This window comes from Bombus bifarius, unplaced genomic scaffold (assembly GCF_011952205.1).
Source record: "Bombus bifarius isolate JDL3187 unplaced genomic scaffold, Bbif_JDL3187 scf7180000009145, whole genome shotgun sequence".
Lineage (NCBI taxonomy): Eukaryota > Metazoa > Arthropoda > Insecta > Hymenoptera > Apidae > Bombus > Bombus bifarius.
In genome coordinates, this window is record NW_022884930.1 from 1,638,577 (window position 1) to 1,657,740 (window position 19,164).

Consider the following 19,164-nt stretch of genomic DNA (forward strand, 5'->3'; position numbering starts at 1 on the left):
GTTTCACGTTGATAAATCTGTATTTAGAAACCTTTTTGTTAAATTGAATTAACAAATAACAACATCTAGAACTTTTTTAATTCGGAGCCAAGTAGGGACTTTTACATTATTATCGTATATTTATGTTTTTATTTTGTATAGTGAAATTAAACAATGATCAATATTTGGACTAGAAATATTGTATTATAATATGAGATTATTAAATTAAATATACAGTAAGAAGTATAAGTTAAAAGGCATTATGAAGAAGTTAAAGAAACAGCATCATAGAATCCGATTGAAATGAGACCCAATAGAAAAAGAGACTAATTTTGCTTTGATATACACGTATATACTGAAATGTACGTGTAAGTAGGTGGGTAGAATGCATTTATAAAAATAATGGCTGACTAGTAGTGTATCGTACACAGAGAGAAGCGATTGTATGGACTTTAGTTGTGATCCAAGTCGAACAAAGTTACATTTTGTATTAAAGCACACAATAGATATCGATGGACTGAACTTTACAAATACAATAGATAATAATTAGTAAAAAAACCAAGCAAGTTTGCTATTTAGCCTCAGTATACAACTTTACGAAATTCATAGTTGAATAAAATTTACAGTCGTATGTATGGTTGTAAAAATGAAGAAAAAGATCCATAGAAAAGATATGTTGATCGTATGATTGTTTTCTGTATTATACAGCTTGTTATCAAACGTTTCAATGAAGTCATATTGCTTAAAAGAGAAAGGATACTTTCGGTCGCGATGCGACTTGCACGATACATTTCGTGTTTTTTTCTTCAATTAATTGCATTTGAGCTACGGTTCTTTGTATTTTATTAAATTTTTCTACATCCTAAAGAGAAGATTTAACACGATGGTACATATACCGAGTGCGTATACTTACAACTTTTGGGCAATATCACCCACGGAAGTTGTTGAACTAACTTGTTTAATGCCAAATGGGGTCGTTATACCCTTAGAGACTAATCGCAATATCACTTTGGCCGAAATTAAAGAGGTAGGTCAAAAATTTAATAAAACATAACAAGACTAATATTGCCTTTTTATATGCTATAAACAAGAGTAACTTAAAATATCAATGTCAATATATATTTTTACATAGGACCTCTGGGATGAAGCCAGCAAATATCCTCTTCATGGTACATTAAAAGATGCTCCGTCCTATGTATTTTCATGTATCAACTCTAATGCAGAAGCAGAAGAACTACGAGATGAAACAAGACGTTTATGTGATATAAAACCATTTTGTTCTGTGCTTAAAGTTATAGAGCGTGAAGGTGTTAAAAGCGATAGAAATTTAGATTCCCAAATTGGTCTTCTCATTGGAAAAGGATTACACGAGTTTACAGCCTTAAAGAATTCAGAAGTGAATGACTTCAGATGGAAAATGAGAGTTTTAGGAGATGAAGTTGCAATGGCAAGACAAAAGAAGTCTTGGATGGAAAAAGTACGTTACCAGTTTCCTACCCGATTAGCACCAACTGCCACAATACCAAAAAATATCGAATGTCGATTAAAAGATGGGAATATCGTTCTTGTCACTAAATTTGAGAATACAGAGGTAAGACAACAGCTGCTTTATTACATTTATTGTCACTTGTATATAAAAATTAAAATATTTCTCTATATCGGGTATGCATGTTATATAACAAATTTTTATTAATCATTGAAATTAGTTGATATGTAAACAACAGGATATTCATGTTCTGTTGTGCTTGGTGAGACCTTACTCTTCTTAATGGCTGTATTCTCCACAGAGTGGAAAGGTTTGTTCTCATCGTTATTAGTACTTTGGTTATGCTCAAATTTGCATGATCTTTTTGGTGTAATAATCTTGACTTCTATATCACTGCTAGTATTGTTGCTATTTTCTTTGTCTGTTAATTGTATGTGGGTTTTATATTCTTCTGGATTCTCAACCAAACAACCAGTATGCTCAATTTCAAGAGAATAATTTAATGGAAGTGCATGAGCAGAACTTTTTATTCTTTGGTTAGAAGTGGATTGTTTTTCGTCAATTGTTGCACCAGTATTATACTTATGTGTGAGATCTTTGAGTACATTTGAATCTTCATGTTCTGCCTTATGTGTGACATCTTTAAGTACATTTGAAACTTCATGTTCTGCATCATTCATAAGATCTAATCTCAATTCTGCTTGCGCAGCATACATTTGAACCTTTAAAAATATAAAAATGGTTACGCAAGATCATTCTCATTTCTATAGGCACAAAAAATAAAAACAATTACCTCCAAAGAGGAAGCTTTGTAACGCCAATAATGTAGTTGTTTGGTGATGTTCATTTTTGTTTCTTCTTGCATCAGAAGTTTTGTACAAAGATCTTCAACTTTTATACGAAGTTCTTCCATTTCTTTTTTCTGAGTATCTACCAGAGATTGAAAGTACCTATAATTTCGAAAATAGTATAGAAAAATAGAAACAAGAAAGCACAGAAAGACAGCAATGAACAAAAACATATTGGTTATTGCAGAATTTCATAATATAATTTGATTAACATTTTGTACCTAAAAGATGTATCGCTACAATTCAATTGTTTCGAATTACTATTTTTCTTGATTTCAATCTTCAGTTTGTTTTCAAGATCTGATATTCTACTTTTGTATTTCTTAATTAATTCCTCATTTTCTATAAATGTATGATCTGCGTCATTATCCAACTTCCTAAGTGTTGCAACACGTTCTGTTCTCAGTTTTTTGATCTCCATAATTTGTGATTTACATATGCGTTTGAGTTCCATGTACTTTTCACGTAATACATTCATTTTATTCATTACATTCTGCCGACGATCTTCCACTTCAGCAAATATTGAATTGCCTGAGAAAAAAGTGAGTTAGATAGTCTGTGATAGTAATGAAACTGCATAATTTGCATCGGTGCTTACCTTTGCGTGATTTACATGTAGGATCCATTTGAAGTGATTCCAGTTCTGTACGTTTCAAAGAAAGCTCTGCGCGAATTTCTTCCAAAGTTTGATCTTTCTCCGCTAGTTGTTCTTTGATACTCTATCGATAGAAAAAGGATTTTGCATTTTATTTTATGAGATTCACGATCACGGGTATAAATAATTTAATTTTCAATATCAAATACATGAATAATTCGCTCCTCACTCGTGTATAATGTTCATAATGGTCGCATCGAGATTTTAATTCCGCGATCGATTCTTCCGCATATTCATATTTCTTTCTTTCTTCTTGTAGTATCGATAAAAGTTCATCGACGCGTTTTTTTAGGGAGATATTGTCTGTTTCGAAAGAAAGATTTGCGAATTGATCTACGATAACAGCTTCGCATTCAGTCTTTATACATTGATCAGCACGTTGTCGTAATTTTTCAATTTCTTCCGCTTGTTGCTCTAATTTCGTTTCTAGATTCAAAATTGTGTTTTCATACTCTTTCGTGAGAGTGCGATGTCTAAAACAAAGAACAAATAGAAAGAATAGAAGAAGTATCTAGCAAAAAGAGATTAACAAACGATTGTTTGCTACATAGAAATTTCGTATATTTACTTTTCGTCGACTTTTAAAATATATTGTTTTTTCTCGGAAATTTGTTGATCATGAGAATGTTCAAGTATTTCATTTGCCTCATGAACCTCCCGTAGCATTGCTTCGTTTACTCGAAGTTTTCGTTTTAGATCATGATTTTCTTGTCTGCATTTTTCGTATTCAGCTTTTAATACATTATAGGAACGACTCTGATTAAGTATTTCAGAATCTTCCATATATTCTTCATTGCACCCTTCATTCATTGAATCTTGTGTAAACATAGTTAAAGGTTAAGTTACCTTTTGTACATTCAAAGTTAAACACGACGAACATTATTGAAAAATCAACATTCGGCACACGCACACGTTGTTTATCTTACCTGACCAATCCATTGTTGTTTCTTTTCAATTACAGTTGGTATGTAAAAAGCACAGACCTCTGTTGTTGATATGCTTTTCTTTTCTATTTCAATTTCAATTTCTTTTCTCCCTCTCTCTTCGTCTGTCCCCCTCTTTCTACTTCTTCGATCCTTATTTCAGTTATTTCCGGTTCCGTTCCGCCTATACATTAAAAGGCGGAACATTTGAAACTAAACGTTAAAAGACGAAAGCTATTTTATCTTCCTAAAAGACATATATACAATATTTGCGTGCAACTGCAATTTGATTTCAGACGGCCTTTACATTTCAAATACCACACACTACGACGCCATATCAGTTATTGGTATCTATTTTAAATAAACGAGCAAACACTTTAATGTCAAAAGGACATCCAAACGATTTTACTCTAAAGGTTTGCGGACAGGAAGAGTATTTAATTGGAGATTATCCTTTAATACAGTTTAGTTATATTCAAGATTGTTTAGCGAAAGATATTACTCCTACATTGGTTACTCTAAATAGAGATAGCGTCTCTGTTGATCAAGAAAGTACTGCAGAGAACGTAGAAGTAGATACCTTACAACGTACAAGGCCTTCCTTTTCTACGTTAACTTTACGTAAGAAGGGTAAACATATATCTGCTTGGAAAATAGAGGAACCGTTTGTTTTTACTGTGAATGGTATATCACGATTAAACTGCGATGCAGCCCATCGTACCGTTGAGGTATAAATCACGCTTCGGTAATCGGTAAACGTGACTCGTTTCAAGATATTATCTTTTGCAGCAGCTGATTTATGTTTCTTGTTTAATTTTCGTTTCTATAGATTGGCCTTCAAGCTGGCCTTTTTCATGGTGGAAAATCTCTGTGTGAAAGCCAGAAGACTAAAGAAACTATTGTCAGTTCCGACGGAAGTTGCGAATGGGAAGAACCGTTGAGGTTTGATATAAAAGTGCGGGATATACCACGAATGGCTAGGCTGTGTTTTGTTCTATATGAAATTAGTAAGACTGCGAAAGGACTGAAAAGTCGTAGACTAGTTAAAGATACCAAACAGGAATTTTTTATAAATCCATTATGCTGGGCGAATACAACCATATATGATTTTAAATCTCAATTAAAAACGGGAGCAATGACACTCTATACGTGGACGTATGCCGAGGACATGCAAAACGACGATCTTCTGCATCCTCTCGGAACGGTAGTCTCAAATCCCCATATAGATAGAGCGGCTGCTTTAATGTTAACATTTCCAAAGTAAGTAAGTCTTTTTATTCTTTCTTTCTCTTATTTCTTCTTTCTTCTTTTTATTTCCTGAAAAATCTCCGTTTCTATACTCCGCTTCCGTCATCCTATATACATCAGAATTGTTTGTCTGTTTGCGTATTTCTATTAGTTATGGGAAAGACAAATCCGTTCTTTATCCAACTCCGGAGAAAATGGTGGAATATGCGAGAAAGTTACGGGAATCATCTGCCGAACGTTCGATCCAAGAAGAACCTGATCAAGAATCTGATGTCGGTAAGCTTCAGCAACTCGAGCAACTTCGATTATTAGCGGATAGAGATCCACTACACGAGCTTCACGAGCAAGAACGAAAGATAATGTGGACATTAAGGCATCACTGTCTTCTTGAGATACCCACGCTGTTGGCCAGGTTGTTGCACTGCGTGGAATGGAATGATCATAGGTGAAAATCTAAATATTCGAAATACCAAATGATAGGAGTTATTTTAACGTCGTCCATTTTCATAGAAAAAGAGAACGTTTAAATCTACTTTCCGATTCTCGACGTATACAGGGAAGTAGCTGAAGCTACGGCGCTGGTGCAACAGTGGCCCAAATTACCCGTCGAAAAGGCACTTGAATTATTGGATTATGCTTACGCTGATCAAAATGTTCGAAGTTTTGCTGTGCGTTGTTTAATGGATGTCAGCGACGAAGATTTGAGCCTTTATCTATTGCAGCTGGTACAAGCGTTAAAACACGAAAATTATTTATCTTGTGAACTGACGGAGTTTCTACTGAGACGTGCTCTTAACAATCGAAGCATTGGTCATTTCTTATTCTGGCATCTTAGGTTGGTATTGTATATTCTCCACTTGTATTCGATTCGTTTCTTTTATTTCGTACTCATCGTATTTCTTCGAATTCACTTATATCTTATATAATCACTTATTTCTCTTTTATGAACACTTTTTGCTAGATCGGAGATGCAAGTGGGTGCTGTATCAGTTCGTTTTGGTTTAATATTAGAAGCGTATTGTAGAGGAAGCCAACAGCATATGCGATCGCTGTTTAAACAAATGGAATGTTTGGGCAAATTGAAATGTGCTTCTGAACAAATAAAACAGCGAAAAGATCGGAAAGCCACGTTACAAGGATTTCAAGAATTTATTCAAGAACCTCATTGTCAAGATGCGTTGTCAAACGTTTTAAATCCATTGGATCCAAGTTTTCGATGGAAACGCATTAAGTAAGCTTCTGCATTAAGATGATATGCAGAAACTTGAATTCATTATCTTAAGCAACTTTATTATTTACATTGGGCTTTTTACAAAAATATCAATCGTTTACAGAATCGAGAAATGTAGAGTAATGGACAGCAAGATGCGGCCACTTTGGTTAGTTTTTGAAAATGCTGATCCGTTCGGTGATGATATTTACTTGATATTGAAGCATGGAGATGATTTGAGGCAAGATATGCTTACGCTGCAGATGTTGCGAATCATGGATAAGCTGTGGAAAAAAGAAGGTCTGGATTTACGTATGAATCCTTACGGTTGCATATCAACGGAAAATAGAGTTGGCATGATCGAGGTGGTTCTAAATGCAGAAACGATTGCAAATATTCAAAAGGAAAAAGGCACTTTTTCGGCAACTGCTGCTTTTAGGTATATTCAAATAGAGATATTATGTATCTTTACGACACACGATCTGTATTATATTCTTCAAATTATTTTTGTATCACTATAGGCGAGGATCTTTACTTGCTTGGTTGAAAGACCATAATCACACCGAGACAGCGTTGAATAGAGCTATCGAGGAATTTACTTTAAGCTGCGCGGGTTATTGCGTGGCTACGTATGTTCTCGGAATTGCGGATAGACATTCGGATAATATAATGGTGAAGAAAACCGGTCAATTGTTTCACGTTGATTTTGGTCACATACTTGGACACTTTAAAGAGAAATTTGGATTCAGGCGTGAACGCGTGCCCTTCGTGTTGACCAATGATTTCGTACATGTAATAAATAAGGGTCAGACAAAGAAGGGTCAAGCAGTTGAATTTCAACGATTTCAGAGTCACTGCGAACAAGCTTTTCTCGTTCTACGACAACATGGAGGTCTAATATTATCATTGTTTGCTATGATGATATCAACGGGATTACCTGAATTATCATCGGAAAAAGATCTTAATTATTTAAGAGATACTCTGGTACGTTATCAGTTTTTTTTCTTTCCTTCTGAATTTAGAAAGAGTACATATGTTAGCTAGAGGTTTGATGCGATTGTTCATAAATAGGTACTCGAGATGTCTGAAAGCGAGGCACAAAAACATTTTAGGAGTAAATTTGACGAAGCTCTTTGTAATTCGTGGAAAACTTCGTTAAACTGGGCTTCTCATAATATGTCGAAAAACAATAAAACGACATGAGCGGAACAAAATAAAACAAACTGAAACGAATGAATTCGATTGGCACATGCTTATCGACGAACAAGTGCCATCGTATCATTCAAATGTGCAAAACTTGATTTGGATGATGAATGATTCTTCACGGAAAGAATATACATGTTTGCTGTAAAGAAGAGACGCAGACGATGGAATGATTAGACAGATTTTGTTGATCACCAGCAACTATTTTTCTCGTTGCCGTATAACCGTAACGCGTGCGCATCCTTATCCCCACGCCTCCTCTCTGACTCCTTTTCTTTCCCTCGTTATTTCTTTCTCTATATTTCATACACATTATCACATACTACGCACGCACAGGCGTTCGATTCTTTATTGTACATTTATATGCTACACCCCCCTTTTTGCCACTTATGATAAGTGGACGGAAAATAGAAGCGAAATACGTGTATAGTACATATCATTGGTTGACATTGCGATCGCAGGATTCTCATAAACAGAAGATAAGCAGGCGTTACTTTGAAAGGAATGTTTCAAGACAATTCGCTCGCCTGACAAGATTGTTGCAGTATCACGGCTGTGCTATTCTACCAGCAGTCTTATAATCTTCCGATTGTAACAAAGAATGGTCAAAGGCTTGGAGTAAACTTTGAATAATCCACGAAATTTCTGAATCCTGGAATACTATTGTATCGATTGTAATAAACGAAGTTATTCTTCATCTTGTTTTCCTTCTTCGTTATTCGAACAACCTTTATAAAAAGATTTATGAAATGTTTGTTTTACAGTATTAAATTATTTCACTGTTACCGAATATAAACAGAAAAGCTGGGAAAGAAGTACAAATACGCACGCTGACGTGTAGGGTTTGATCTTTTGAAACAATGTTTATGCTTAGACGGTGTAATTTCAGAATTTTGCAAATAAATATACATAGATGAGAAGTAAAAGGAAAAGAAAGGGCGTATCATAAGAGAACTAGCTTAAACGAACATACACGTATAATGAAAACCGATGAGAGAAAATAGTTATATCGAATGCAATTACGTGTGCAAGGCCGTCGTGTGGATTCTTTTACTACGTTATTGGTCGCGTTGCTGGTAAGCTCGTGGATCACTGGAGTCACGTTACATAAGTTGACACAACGACGGTGACGGAACAACGAATGCAGACAGGAGGTGGGAGACTGGCAACCCGAGAATGTTATGTATATACTTCGTTTGCGGCTACCTCGCGCCTAAACTCTACTCCTGTCATGCATTTCAGTTGAACGCATCGAATCAAGTGTGTTTTCGCGATGCGCGACGATTCCACGCTGATTAAGTTGAAGCATAATACAAGTAATAAAAGAAACTATAAGTGACGAGCGTGTCCGTTCGAATATTTGTGCTTTCTTCTTTTGAAAGTTTCAAAGGGTCAAACTGCATGTCCGGTATCGAGCGGCACCTCGGTAGGAAAGATTACATCGATTTATTCTGTCTTGGGACTCAATCGCGTGGTAAACAAAGAATTGTAGTTTGCGTGCACTGATCGGTGCCGGTAGAAACCGGTTCGGTTACAATAGTAGACATTAATGCGTAAAAGGGATAATATTTATGTTCGGTGGTACGTGTGGTATTCAGGACGATTCGAAGAATAGATGAAATTGATTAGAAATTGAACCAGAATAGAGAAGAAAACATGACTGCTACAGAAGAAACTGAACCGCTAATTTCATCGAGAGACTCTGCTAGTTTTAGCGGAAGTAAATCACAAACGGTCTCGTACAATGCGATCTCAATGGTAAGCAATATTCAACCAAAATATTAATCTAGCAAAGTTTTTGCGTTATTCTTTTTTTATAGAAGAAATATTGAAAATCAGTCAGACAATAGCTTGACCGATGAATAGATACGTGAACGAAGATTACGATCATGTACGTGGCTTCCTTCGTACTTGACAGCTTTCTCGGGATTATCTCTTTTCGTTTCATTTTAAGAATTTTAGATTCTGAATAAATGTATAGAAAAGCATCGAAGATACAGGGATAGGGATAGGGATGATAAAATAAAGTATAATATTTTGCTACTAGAGATCTTTTCTATAAATTGCATCACTTTCCCGTTTGATCGTAGGGAGAAGGAAATGGAAAAACAGCAGCATCGTGTAAGACAGCTTCCGATACATCGTCGTTCAAACTAAAGCCCATCTTACATACTTCGAGTACAGTGGTAACGCCATTGATAGCGACGTTGATACCTCGTTCTACCGGCAGTATCGAAAACGAATCAATTACATACACATGGAGTGATTTGAACGTGTATGCTGCCAAAAGAGACGAGAAGCCATGGGACAGTCTTTTAAGGGGGAAGAAACCAGTCGAAAGAAGACACTTGTTGAAGGACGGTACGATTGTAATTATATACGCATTGACTAATATACTTATTAAAATACTTGATTAAGATATCGAAAGTTGAAAGGAAAAAGTGGGAAATATTAGAACTTGTGCGAAGCTATGGAAATCCATTACGTAGGTAAGATTGTTCTAGAGAGCAAAAAATTGGATCGACTAAAATTAAATTACAGTGTGTGGAGTAGCATATCCAGGCGAATTATTAGTAATTATGGGATCATCGGGTGCTGGTAAAACAACGTTACTGAATGCGCTGACGTTTCGTTCGGGTTCTGGGGTAACTGCATCCGGTGTAATGGCTGCTAACGGACGAAGAGTATCTTCTACGATACTGACATCGAGAACAGCATATGTGCAACAGGATGATCTATTCGTTGGCACTTTGACCGTTAAGGAGCATCTTTTGTTTCAAGCTATGGTTCGCATGGATCGAAGGATACCTATGGAACAGAGATTCGATCGAGTACAGCAAGTAATCAACGAGGTACGTCGAATGAGGGTATACAATATTATCTAGATAAACATACGTGCATAACTGTATGTATGTGTATGTAAACCCGTGTACCTGTGTATATTTATGACAGTTGCAACGCGTGATGAGTTAGCTGTTCTTCGTGGTTTTCAGCTTGCTCTGAGCAAATGCAAAAATACGGTGATCGGACAACCAGGTAGGATCAAAGGTCTTTCTGGAGGTGAAATGAAAAGGCTATCGTTCGCATCGGAAGTTCTTACCGATCCGCCATTGATGTTTTGCGACGAACCTACGTCAGGTCTTGATTCTTTTATGGCGCATCAAGTGGTTTCCGTATTGAAAACTTTAACTGGTAAGTCGATCGTACAGATAGATTCGATTGTAGATTGGATATACGAGTATGTGTATAAGAACGGTTAATGGGAGATAGCGGTGATGTCGTAGCGCGCGGTAAGACGATCGTCGTTACATTGCACCAACCGTCGTCGGAACTGTTCGCTCTCTTCGACAGAATTTTGTTGATGGCCGAAGGGAGAGTAGCTTTCATGGGCACAACATCGCAAGCTTGCACCTTTTTCGAGACGTAAGTAATCGACAGACGCGCATACATCTATACTTACGTATATCGAATCAGTGCTTTTATCTTTTTAAATAGCGTTGTTCTAAGTTCTAAGTTGTGTAAGTAGCGAAACGATGTTTCTAGACTCGGCGCTGCTTGCCCTAGTAATTACAACCCGGCTGATTATTTTGTTCAAATGTTGGCGGTCGTGCCAGGGCAGGAGACATCCTGTCGTCACGCGATAAATACCGTGTGCGACACATTCCAAAAGAGCGATCATGGTATTAAGATTGCATTGGAAGCGGAGGCAGTAAGCGGCGAATTCGAGGACTCTCTGCAAGATGCAAAGTACTCGAAAAATCGATCGCCGTATAAAGCAAGCTGGTGCGAACAATTTCATGCAGTTTTATGGCGTTCTTGGCTATCGGTTATTAAGGAACCGATCCTTATCAAAGTCCGTCTGTTGCAGACCGTCGTAAGTGCTTACTGTAACGAATACCACGTTGCAATCGATCGTAGGCAAAATTGGGTTCGTTTTAAAACGTGCTACGTATATTTATCGTTTCTTCCAGATGGTGTCTCTATTGGTCGGAATCGTTTATTTCGATCAACGGTTAGATCAAGACGGAGTAATGAACATCAATGGTGCTTTGTTTATATTTCTGACTAACATGACTTTCCAGAATGTTTTTGCCGTAATCAATGTAAGATTTATTTTATGTTAGTACATAAAGAAGAGAATAAGAAATTAGACGGATTGTTAATACGTATTCGTATACGTTTACGCGTATCACTTACCTTATGTTTAGGTTTTCTGCGCAGAGTTGCCGATATTTTTACGAGAACACCGAAACGGTATGTATCGCACCGATGTGTATTTTCTATGTAAGACACTCGCAGAAGCACCTATCTTCATCGCGGTACCGCTTCTCTTCACTATCATCGCTTATCCCATGATTGGATTGTACCCAGGGATCGATCACTTTTTCATTACCGCTGGTATTGTTGCGCTTGTCGCAAATGTTTCCACGTCTTTCGGTACGTTGTTTCCTTTTGATGTCGCATATGGTACAGTTGTACGTGCATTTAAAAATATACAGTGGTAGTTCTGTATGTAATTAACTATGGGAAAGTTTTCTTCTCCATTATTTTTTCTAGGCTATTTAATATCCTGTGTCAGCAGCAACTTATCCATGGCGCTATCTATCGGACCACCTGTGATAATACCGTTTCTGCTGTTTGGTGGATTTTTCTTAAATACAGCGTAAGGACGAACGTTCCATTATATCTAACAAGTATTACACGATCTAATAAATATTATTTAATGTTGCATACACACATACACATACATATATGTATTATACACATGTCGATTTTACATCTTATTCACACAGGTCCGTTCCATCCTACTTTAAATGGTTCTCTTATTTATCTTGGTTTCGTTACGGTAACGAAGCTCTTCTTATTAATCAATGGTCGCAAGTAGAGTTTATAGAATGCACAAGAAGCAACGCGACTTGCCCTAAATCTGGTCAAATGGTTTTGCAAACGTTCAATTTTAAGCAGGTGCTTGTCATTTGTTATATTATATTTCACTTCGTATACTTGTCGTTACGTATTTATATCTTCCTTTATACTTGTTCGTATATTCATGCTTGCTATACGGATATTCGTTGCTCATTGTTTTCGATTTTAGGAGCATTTCTGGACTGACATCGCCTGCCTGTTCGCCTTAATCGTTGCATTTCGTTTTTTGGCATTTCTGGCTTTACTGTCAAAGACTTGGACCAATTCCAAACAAAGATAGGAAAAAGAGTACGCAATTAAAAGTTACGTTTTATGGTCGCTGCCAATCGTTGCTATGATATCAAGAACCTCGCACAAACAGTGCCGTTTTCGCCGGATAACGCTTCTTCGTAATGTTATTTATTCTATACGTTTATATACGACGAATGATTAATTTTAACATTTATTAGTTATCTATATCGTCATATTAAAATAATCCAAGTTATTTTATGTAATTTAATCGGATAATATCAAACGCAAATTACGTGTATATTTGTATTGTATATTATACGTATATTTATATTATATGTATATGCATGTATATTGCCTGTGTGTAAAAATCTTGCATTTTTTCATTTATTTCTAAAAGATACACTAAACTAGCGCTACTCTGTACTACTGTTTTACAGCGAATAAAATGTTTTGGAAAAAACACGCATTGCCTTCTTTTCGATTACGTATTAGTGTCTATAATCTTCGTTCCGTTCCAGCCGTACGCATTTACCGCAAAGAAACGGAGAAAATATCAAAAACGAAGGACAAAAGAAAGTAGCGATATAGCCGTGAGATTATTCCGTCGATGTTTCCTGTTAACTTTTGCGGGTGACAAACGGTAGACGGTAAAAAACAAGTACACCATAGTTGACCATCCTTCCAGGTTGAGACTCTGATATCGGTTAACAAACCGGTTGTTATTTACACCGTCCGACCGTGTATGCGTAAGAAAGAAATAGCAAAGAGACATAGTACATACGGATATATCTGTTCGATAATACACGTTAGAACATTCTTATACTGAAAGGTATATTTTGCTTTAAATCTTGAAATTTCACAGACAAGCATATTCCGCGATACTTTCAGTTCTATCGAACTGCAAGCTATCGGAGCTTCGTGCTAACAAATTTCTGCACGATATCGCGAGTTAATTTTTCTTTGACTTTTAACTTCTTCCAACATCTCGCTAAACGTCTCGATTTTTCTAATTACCGACGAACATTGCGATAGAACGTAACGAAAAGACGTACTTGATTATTGCAAAGATCGAACGAAACTCTTCTCATAGTGATCGTATGTAGGAAATACTATCAGAAAGGGTACCGTGGACGAGGAATTCTTACGGCTTCTACGAAACACGTATAAGGTTTCCATCTTCGATTACTGTAATACGTCTAATCTGGTTTCAACCCTCCTTAGTCACCTTCTATTTTATATTTCCTTACAACTGGTACAAGTTACAATTTAGTAGTAGGTAACCATTTACTAGTTGTCTCAGCAATTACATGGTATATTTTTCGTTTATTTGTACCTGAAAAAAGCATAACTACTAGAAATGACATTTTTTCAGTGATTGCTCGTTCTTACCAAGTGATTAAGATATGTATCATAAGATTCACAGTGAGAACCTCCGGTATTTTCATTCCATATATTAATGAAATAATGATCAAACAATAAGAATAATAGAAAAACCATGCAGATTATGCATATGTATATGTACGTTCCAAGGTTTTATTCAGCCGAGAGAATAGCGAAAAGCAGAACAGGTACGGGTCGAGTGGGAAGGCAAGAGCTATCGCGTAGCTGTGGGTTCAGTAACAATCTTATTTGTGGAGTAACTCGGTTCAATCGGCTGTCCGGTTGGTGGGTCGTTGGTGTTTTTAATAAAACAGTGTGATCGGTAGAAGATAATTAAGATCAAGATTTCTCATCGATCACGATGTATGTTTTAAAAGAAAATCAGTGGTTTTCCAAAACTCAAGCTCACCTTACGGAAGAGGATACGGTTTGTTTGCGAGGTGTGACGCTAACCTGGAGAGACCTTTCTGTATACGCAATGGATCGCGGACGAAAAAACATGTGCAAACAATTAATCAATAATGGTGTGTAATCGTGGCTCTTATCGAACGTATTTGTCGTAAAATAAAGATCAAACAGCTATAATCGACGATATTTCCCGATTTCAGTGAAGGGTGCGGCCAAACCTGGCGATCTAACAGCGATAATTGGTGCAAGGTAGTGTTCTATTAAAAAATTTACAACAAATATCATCGAAATATAAATTATACGTATGACGCGTAAATTTCTATTCTTTCTTCCTTTTATTTTCCTTTCTTTCTTTTCCAGCGAGTTATCAGCTTATCGTCTCCGAAATTGTCTCTGAATCGTCTTTGAAAAACCCTGTATTATTTCTGACGATTTGGAATGACTCTCATCGGAAATGTATATTCTTTAGTTATCGTGTTACACTTCGAGTACCACTTTGAATCAATAGAATGGTTCAAAGTGTTTTTTTTTTTTTTTGACGATTTTAATAAAGAGTTAAATAAATCAAAATTTCTTGTCGTATGTTAACATCTTTTGTTGTGCTCATAATTTGCGATAATTAAGCTTCAACATCTTAAATACTTCTCGTACTTGTTTCAAACTTTTGTTTGAATTCAGTGGTGCTGGCAAAAGTTCATTGATGGCAGCGCTGGCTTTTCGCACCGGACGTAAGTCCTTCCTCTTTCCTCTTTTTCCTCGACATCGATACAATATTTTACCTTAGTTTCCGATTCTTCACAGCCGAACTTTTAATCCACGGTGATATACGAGCAAATGGAACGCCAGTCGATTCTTCTTACATGATGCATAACAGTGGTTACATGCATCAAGAGGATATATTTGTCGCAACGATGACAGTGATCGAACATCTTTGGTTTATGGTGGGTATACGATCCAGTACACACTTTTTGCCAAATTTGCTCGCGATTCTCTATCATTTTTCGATTTTTCATGCAGGCTCGAATGAAACTCGACGGACGTGTACAAGTATTAGACATCCGAAGAAAAATTGACAGTTTATTGAGAGACGTTGGTTTAACCAGCAGGCGCGATGTACGAATTGGTAGTAGCGACACCGACGACAAAGTATTATCTGGCGGTGAAAAAAAGAGGTTGTCCTTTGCCACGGAAGTATGATACAATCATCCCCTTTGTATAATATTTTATCTTCTTGCCTCGCTTTCAAACTTCCTTGATTATTATTTGTTCTTCGAACGTTCACTCGTTTTGCACACTTTCAGCTACTTTTTCTCCTTTCCTTTGTATCGTGGTCGATTATCGTCATTTCCGACGACGCAACGTACTGACAGATATTATTTAGTTGTTAACAGACCCGAAAATATTGTTCCTGGACGAACCAACGACCGGGCAAGATTCGCATTCGGCAAACTGTTTGATATCTCAACTGAAATCGTTCGCAGCGAAAGGACGAACAGTGTTGTGCACCATCCATCAACCGAGTTCCACTATATTCAGTTGGTTCGATCGAATAATATTAATTGCCGAGGGTCGAGTTGCGTTTGCAGGTGGAATCGACCAGGCAGTGGAATTTTTTGCAAGGTACGTTTCTGTAATGTAAAACGATATTTTTCCATTAAACTGATTCATTTTTCAGTCAGGGATACGAATGTCCGCGGAAATACAATCCAGCAGACTTCCTAATAGCGATTGTGGCTACGGGCTCGAAGAACGAGAATGGTGAAGAAATAGCTCACGAGATATGCGATGTTTTCTCAACTAGTAAAGCATACAACGAAATCGATCGTATATTAGAAACGCAGATGCAATCGATGTATTCTGTGAATGTAAGCGATCATCTTTCTCCTTGCCTTTTAGTCCGTGTAATAATAAGACACGAAGTAACAATCTCTTTGTATTATCACTTCAGTCTAGATCCGAATTACTTTCTGACGACAAATTTATTACGTGAGTATTCGAGAAAATTTCAAGTATCTACTGATCGCTGTTTAACGTCCTTGTTTATACACGTATGTCTGTATATTATGACTATTTAATATAGAAGAAAAGAAGCGCGATATTGTTCACGGCTTTACTGGTTGATTTATCGACACTTTTTGCAAGTTCTGAGAGATCCATCGGTACAAATTATTCGAATACTTCAGAAAGTGGTAAGTGATTTTACATGTGCAAACCATAGCGAAATATTTGAAAAGATAAAGGAGAATTTAGTACCGTATAGCATAGCGTATACAGTCATAATGAGTTAATAATTAAAGCTATGATGACAAATTGAATAGAGTGTGGCGACAATCGCTGGTCTGTGCTTCGTGGGTGCTGTAAATTTTGATCAGCTTGGAATTCAAGCTACGCAAGGTGTCATTTTCATCTTGGTGTCTGAGAACGCATTTTTTCCAATGTACGCTACATTAGCCCTGATACCGCAGGAGCTACCGCTTCTTCAAAGGGAGTACCGAGCTGGGATGTACCCGGTTTATCTGTACTATGCTGCGCGTATACTTTCTTTGGCAAGTAAAGAATCATTAGCAATTTCCTCGCACAGTCTTATACTAAAAGGAAATTATTTAAAAACTAAATGCATGAATTCCAGATACCTGGTTTAATAATAGAGCCGCTATTATTTGCGACGATCATATATTGGTTAGCTGGATTGCGAGATAACGTCGAAACTTTTGGGTTCACGTTACTTGTGCTCCTACTTACTATAAACGTATCGACTGCGTGCGGTAAAGCAATTTATCTATACGATAAAACTAAAAGTTGGACTAAAAGAGAATCTAAGGGGAGAATTAAGCGCTATTGACGGAAACTTGTTTCAGGGTGTTTCTTTTCAACGGCATTTGAGAGCGTACCATTAGCGATGGCTTATTTAATACCGTTCGACTATATTCTTATGATTACTATGGGTCCCTTTCTCAAACTAGGGTACTTTTAATTACGGCTTATATTCTAGCTCTAGGTGGTAAGAAAAGATAGCGAGGAAAAAGGAAGAACACTTTTCTGTGTGCATGCAAGTGACGTGCATGTGCTTGCGTGCAAAAGTGAATTAATTGGAAATATGTCAGTTAACTCATTAACTTATTTCAGATCGTTACCGTTATACATCCAATGGATTAAATACATTTCTTGGCTGCTACACTCCAGCGAAGCACTTTCCATTCTACAATGGAACGGTGTGCATAACATATGTAAGTTTCACTTTGTTAATTTGTATAGAGGATAATATATACGTAATAGCTCTTCAATACATATGGTTGTGATTAGTATTATACTGTAAAATGTATGTCAAATGGTAACATTGGACCGTTACTTTTCTAAATCTGCAGCTTGTGAAACAACTGATCCTGAATTACCTTGCATCACCGAAGGGATCGATGTGCTACATCGTTACGACTTTGATGAAACTAATTTTTGGATGGACATGCTGTCAATGATCGTTATTTATCTCGTTTTTCACATCCTTGCCTGCGTTTGTCTATGGAATCGTTGTAGATGCAAATGAGAAAGTACTATATCACGATATCGACTGCCATGCTGACTTGTTTGTATTCGTTTAAAATATATTCGTGTATTAAATAATAGTAACAATAAAATATGGTTTTAAAATTCAAAGTGGAAAAACACCGATTGTATTTTCGACCAATCGCGGGGAGACGCAATTGCGAGGAAACGCGTCAAAGGGAGTTACGATTATAATAATCGACGCCGCGAATAAATCGATCCCCTGATTTCCGTTGAGATAATAGGGGTGGTTGAGGTGGTACAACGCTGCGATTCACAGGGTTATAAAATTTATATTTCCAACAACTTTGTACAGAAGATAGTTACACTGAGGCGTATGTATAAGTTAAGTAAGTGATTGTTTTAAGGATAGAAACCCGGTAATGATATGTTGACTATTCTAACGATGAAGAATAAGCGAAGTTCGTTCTTATGTGATTACGGAGGAAAACTCGAAGTGGCTGTGTCTTTTGAACTAAGGACGTGGATTCGTTGTTCACACTTTTCGTTAGGACAGTTAGGGTAACGATCCGCGATGCTCATTGGTTATAGCCAATATTAATAAGTGAAGATTGGAGGAGGAAGCCTCCTACCAACGTGGCTCGGGGGTGACCAACGTGCAATAAACCTAAGGACTGTTTTAAATACCAGTTATAAACCGAGAATACTTGCAGAATTAAAGGTTCCTGTAAGCTAATAAGATTCGGTTTATGGTGGGGTCTTATTGAGGTTTATTGAGCGTTTGTCGAATGGGGCTTGAGCCTTGACGGTCAGACACTGAAGGATGTCGCACGGACCATTTCACGCGACGTAACACCGATGTCGAAAGAAATTGCGTACTATTTCAGTATACATATGTATAATTATGTGTTTATAAAGGTTTGAGGATTATGTTCCATGTTTCTATCTCCGTGTATCTATCGCATAATTCATCTCAAGTTACATACATCTCAAGTAATACATACACATCGGTAGTGTGACATTACTATTTAATATTCATTTATAAGAGGAAAGAATAAAAAATAACAGATGGGAAAAGGAATCGAGGAGAAGAAAAGAAAAAAAATGCTACAAAAGGATATGGAAGGTTTGAGTAGCGAAGGAAGAAGGTGAAAAGAGGAAAAGGA

General features: G+C 36.8%; 4 protein-coding genes and 1 long non-coding RNA gene across 9 annotated transcripts; 3 read left to right on the forward strand and 2 right to left on the reverse strand.

The window, feature by feature from the left end:
• Positions 1-8,249, forward strand: LOC117213983 (phosphatidylinositol 4,5-bisphosphate 3-kinase catalytic subunit delta isoform). Its single transcript, XM_033459747.1, has 10 exons — positions 1-1,006; positions 1,112-1,570; positions 4,188-4,619; positions 4,721-5,151; positions 5,291-5,584; positions 5,696-5,974; positions 6,101-6,370; positions 6,474-6,788; positions 6,871-7,333; positions 7,421-8,249. The coding sequence occupies exons 1-10, from the start codon at positions 863-865 to the stop codon at positions 7,550-7,552; spliced, it is 3,219 nt and encodes a 1,072-aa protein (XP_033315638.1). The 5' UTR covers positions 1-862; the 3' UTR covers positions 7,553-8,249.
• LOC117213986 (protein Spindly) lies at positions 1,584-3,966 on the reverse strand. Of its 2 annotated transcripts, XM_033459754.1 has the most exons (7): positions 3,895-3,966; positions 3,537-3,783; positions 3,138-3,441; positions 2,912-3,032; positions 2,535-2,844; positions 2,259-2,415; positions 1,638-2,187 (listed from the first exon to the last, which is right to left on the reverse strand). In XM_033459754.1, exons 1-7 carry the CDS (start codon positions 3,905-3,907, stop codon positions 1,669-1,671), a joined length of 1,671 nt encoding a protein of 556 aa, XP_033315645.1. In that variant the 5' UTR covers positions 3,908-3,966; the 3' UTR covers positions 1,638-1,668. The 2 variants fall into 2 exon arrangements, with proteins under 2 accessions (XP_033315644.1, XP_033315645.1); XM_033459753.1 differs by lacking the exon at positions 3,895-3,966 and having other exon boundaries at positions 1,584-2,187; positions 3,537-3,796.
• Positions 8,250-8,791: 542 nt separating the features above from the next.
• Positions 8,792-13,171, forward strand: LOC117213984 (protein white-like). Of its 3 annotated transcripts, none has more exons than XM_033459751.1 (11): positions 8,792-9,310; positions 9,643-9,913; positions 10,094-10,404; positions 10,546-10,744; positions 10,819-10,975; positions 11,096-11,426; positions 11,524-11,655; positions 11,761-11,806; positions 12,110-12,215; positions 12,346-12,517; positions 12,648-13,171. In XM_033459751.1, the coding sequence occupies exons 1-11, from the start codon at positions 9,209-9,211 to the stop codon at positions 12,756-12,758; spliced, it is 1,938 nt and encodes a 645-aa protein (XP_033315642.1). In that variant the 5' UTR covers positions 8,792-9,208; the 3' UTR covers positions 12,759-13,171. The 3 variants fall into 3 exon arrangements, with proteins under 3 accessions (XP_033315642.1, XP_033315640.1, XP_033315641.1); XM_033459749.1 differs by having other exon boundaries at positions 8,794-9,310; positions 11,761-11,989; XM_033459750.1 differs by having other exon boundaries at positions 8,796-9,310; positions 10,837-10,975; positions 11,761-11,989.
• Positions 12,799-14,350, reverse strand: LOC117213987. Its single transcript, XR_004488759.1, has 2 exons — positions 14,232-14,350; positions 12,799-14,042 (listed from the first exon to the last, which is right to left on the reverse strand). It is a non-coding gene; the product is annotated as an uncharacterized LOC117213987 (long non-coding RNA).
• Positions 14,113-18,137, forward strand: LOC117213985 (protein scarlet). Of its 2 annotated transcripts, none has more exons than XR_004488758.1 (14): positions 14,113-14,613; positions 14,698-14,746; positions 15,176-15,225; positions 15,299-15,438; positions 15,515-15,688; positions 15,879-16,117; positions 16,173-16,362; positions 16,446-16,483; positions 16,578-16,686; positions 16,816-17,043; positions 17,127-17,262; positions 17,356-17,498; positions 17,624-17,724; positions 17,863-17,877. XR_004488758.1 is itself a non-coding variant. In XM_033459752.1 (14 exons), the coding sequence occupies exons 1-14, from the start codon at positions 14,451-14,453 to the stop codon at positions 18,036-18,038; spliced, it is 1,899 nt and encodes a 632-aa protein (XP_033315643.1). In that variant the 5' UTR covers positions 14,119-14,450; the 3' UTR covers positions 18,039-18,137. The 2 variants fall into 2 exon arrangements, 1 of the variants encoding a protein (XP_033315643.1); XM_033459752.1 differs by having other exon boundaries at positions 14,119-14,613; positions 17,356-17,461; positions 17,863-18,137.
• Positions 18,138-19,164: the final 1,027 nt, after the last annotated feature.

Bases quoted from the DNA above. Each gene is read 5' to 3' on its own strand.
- LOC117213984 (XM_033459749.1), top strand. From the start codon at position 9,209: ATGACTGCTACAGAAGAAACTGAACCGCTAATTTCATCGAGAGACTCT. The intron at 11,656-11,760 runs GTAAGATTTATT...CCTTATGTTTAG, and splicing joins ATGTTTTTGCCGTAATCAAT to GTTTTCTGCGCAGAGTTGCC. The intron at 11,990-12,109 runs GTACGTTGTTTC...TATTTTTTCTAG, and splicing joins AAATGTTTCCACGTCTTTCG to GCTATTTAATATCCTGTGTC.
- LOC117213986 (XM_033459753.1), bottom strand. From the start codon at position 3,796: ATGTTTACACAAGATTCAATGAATGAAGGGTGCAATGAAGAATATATG. The intron at 2,416-2,534 runs GTACAAAATGTT...TCGAAATTATAG, and splicing joins TGTAGCGATACATCTTTTAG to GTACTTTCAATCTCTGGTAG. The intron at 2,188-2,258 runs GTAATTGTTTTT...ATATTTTTAAAG, and splicing joins ACAAAGCTTCCTCTTTGGAG to GTTCAAATGTATGCTGCGCA.
- LOC117213985 (XM_033459752.1), top strand. From the start codon at position 14,451: ATGTATGTTTTAAAAGAAAATCAGTGGTTTTCCAAAACTCAAGCTCAC. The intron at 14,747-15,175 runs GTAGTGTTCTAT...GTTTGAATTCAG, and splicing joins ACAGCGATAATTGGTGCAAG to TGGTGCTGGCAAAAGTTCAT. The intron at 15,439-15,514 runs GTGGGTATACGA...TTTTTCATGCAG, and splicing joins TCGAACATCTTTGGTTTATG to GCTCGAATGAAACTCGACGG.
- LOC117213983 (XM_033459747.1), top strand. From the start codon at position 863: ATGGTACATATACCGAGTGCGTATACTTACAACTTTTGGGCAATATCA. The intron at 1,007-1,111 runs GTAGGTCAAAAA...ATTTTTACATAG, and splicing joins CTTTGGCCGAAATTAAAGAG to GACCTCTGGGATGAAGCCAG. The intron at 6,371-6,473 runs GTAAGCTTCTGC...AATCGTTTACAG, and splicing joins TTTCGATGGAAACGCATTAA to AATCGAGAAATGTAGAGTAA.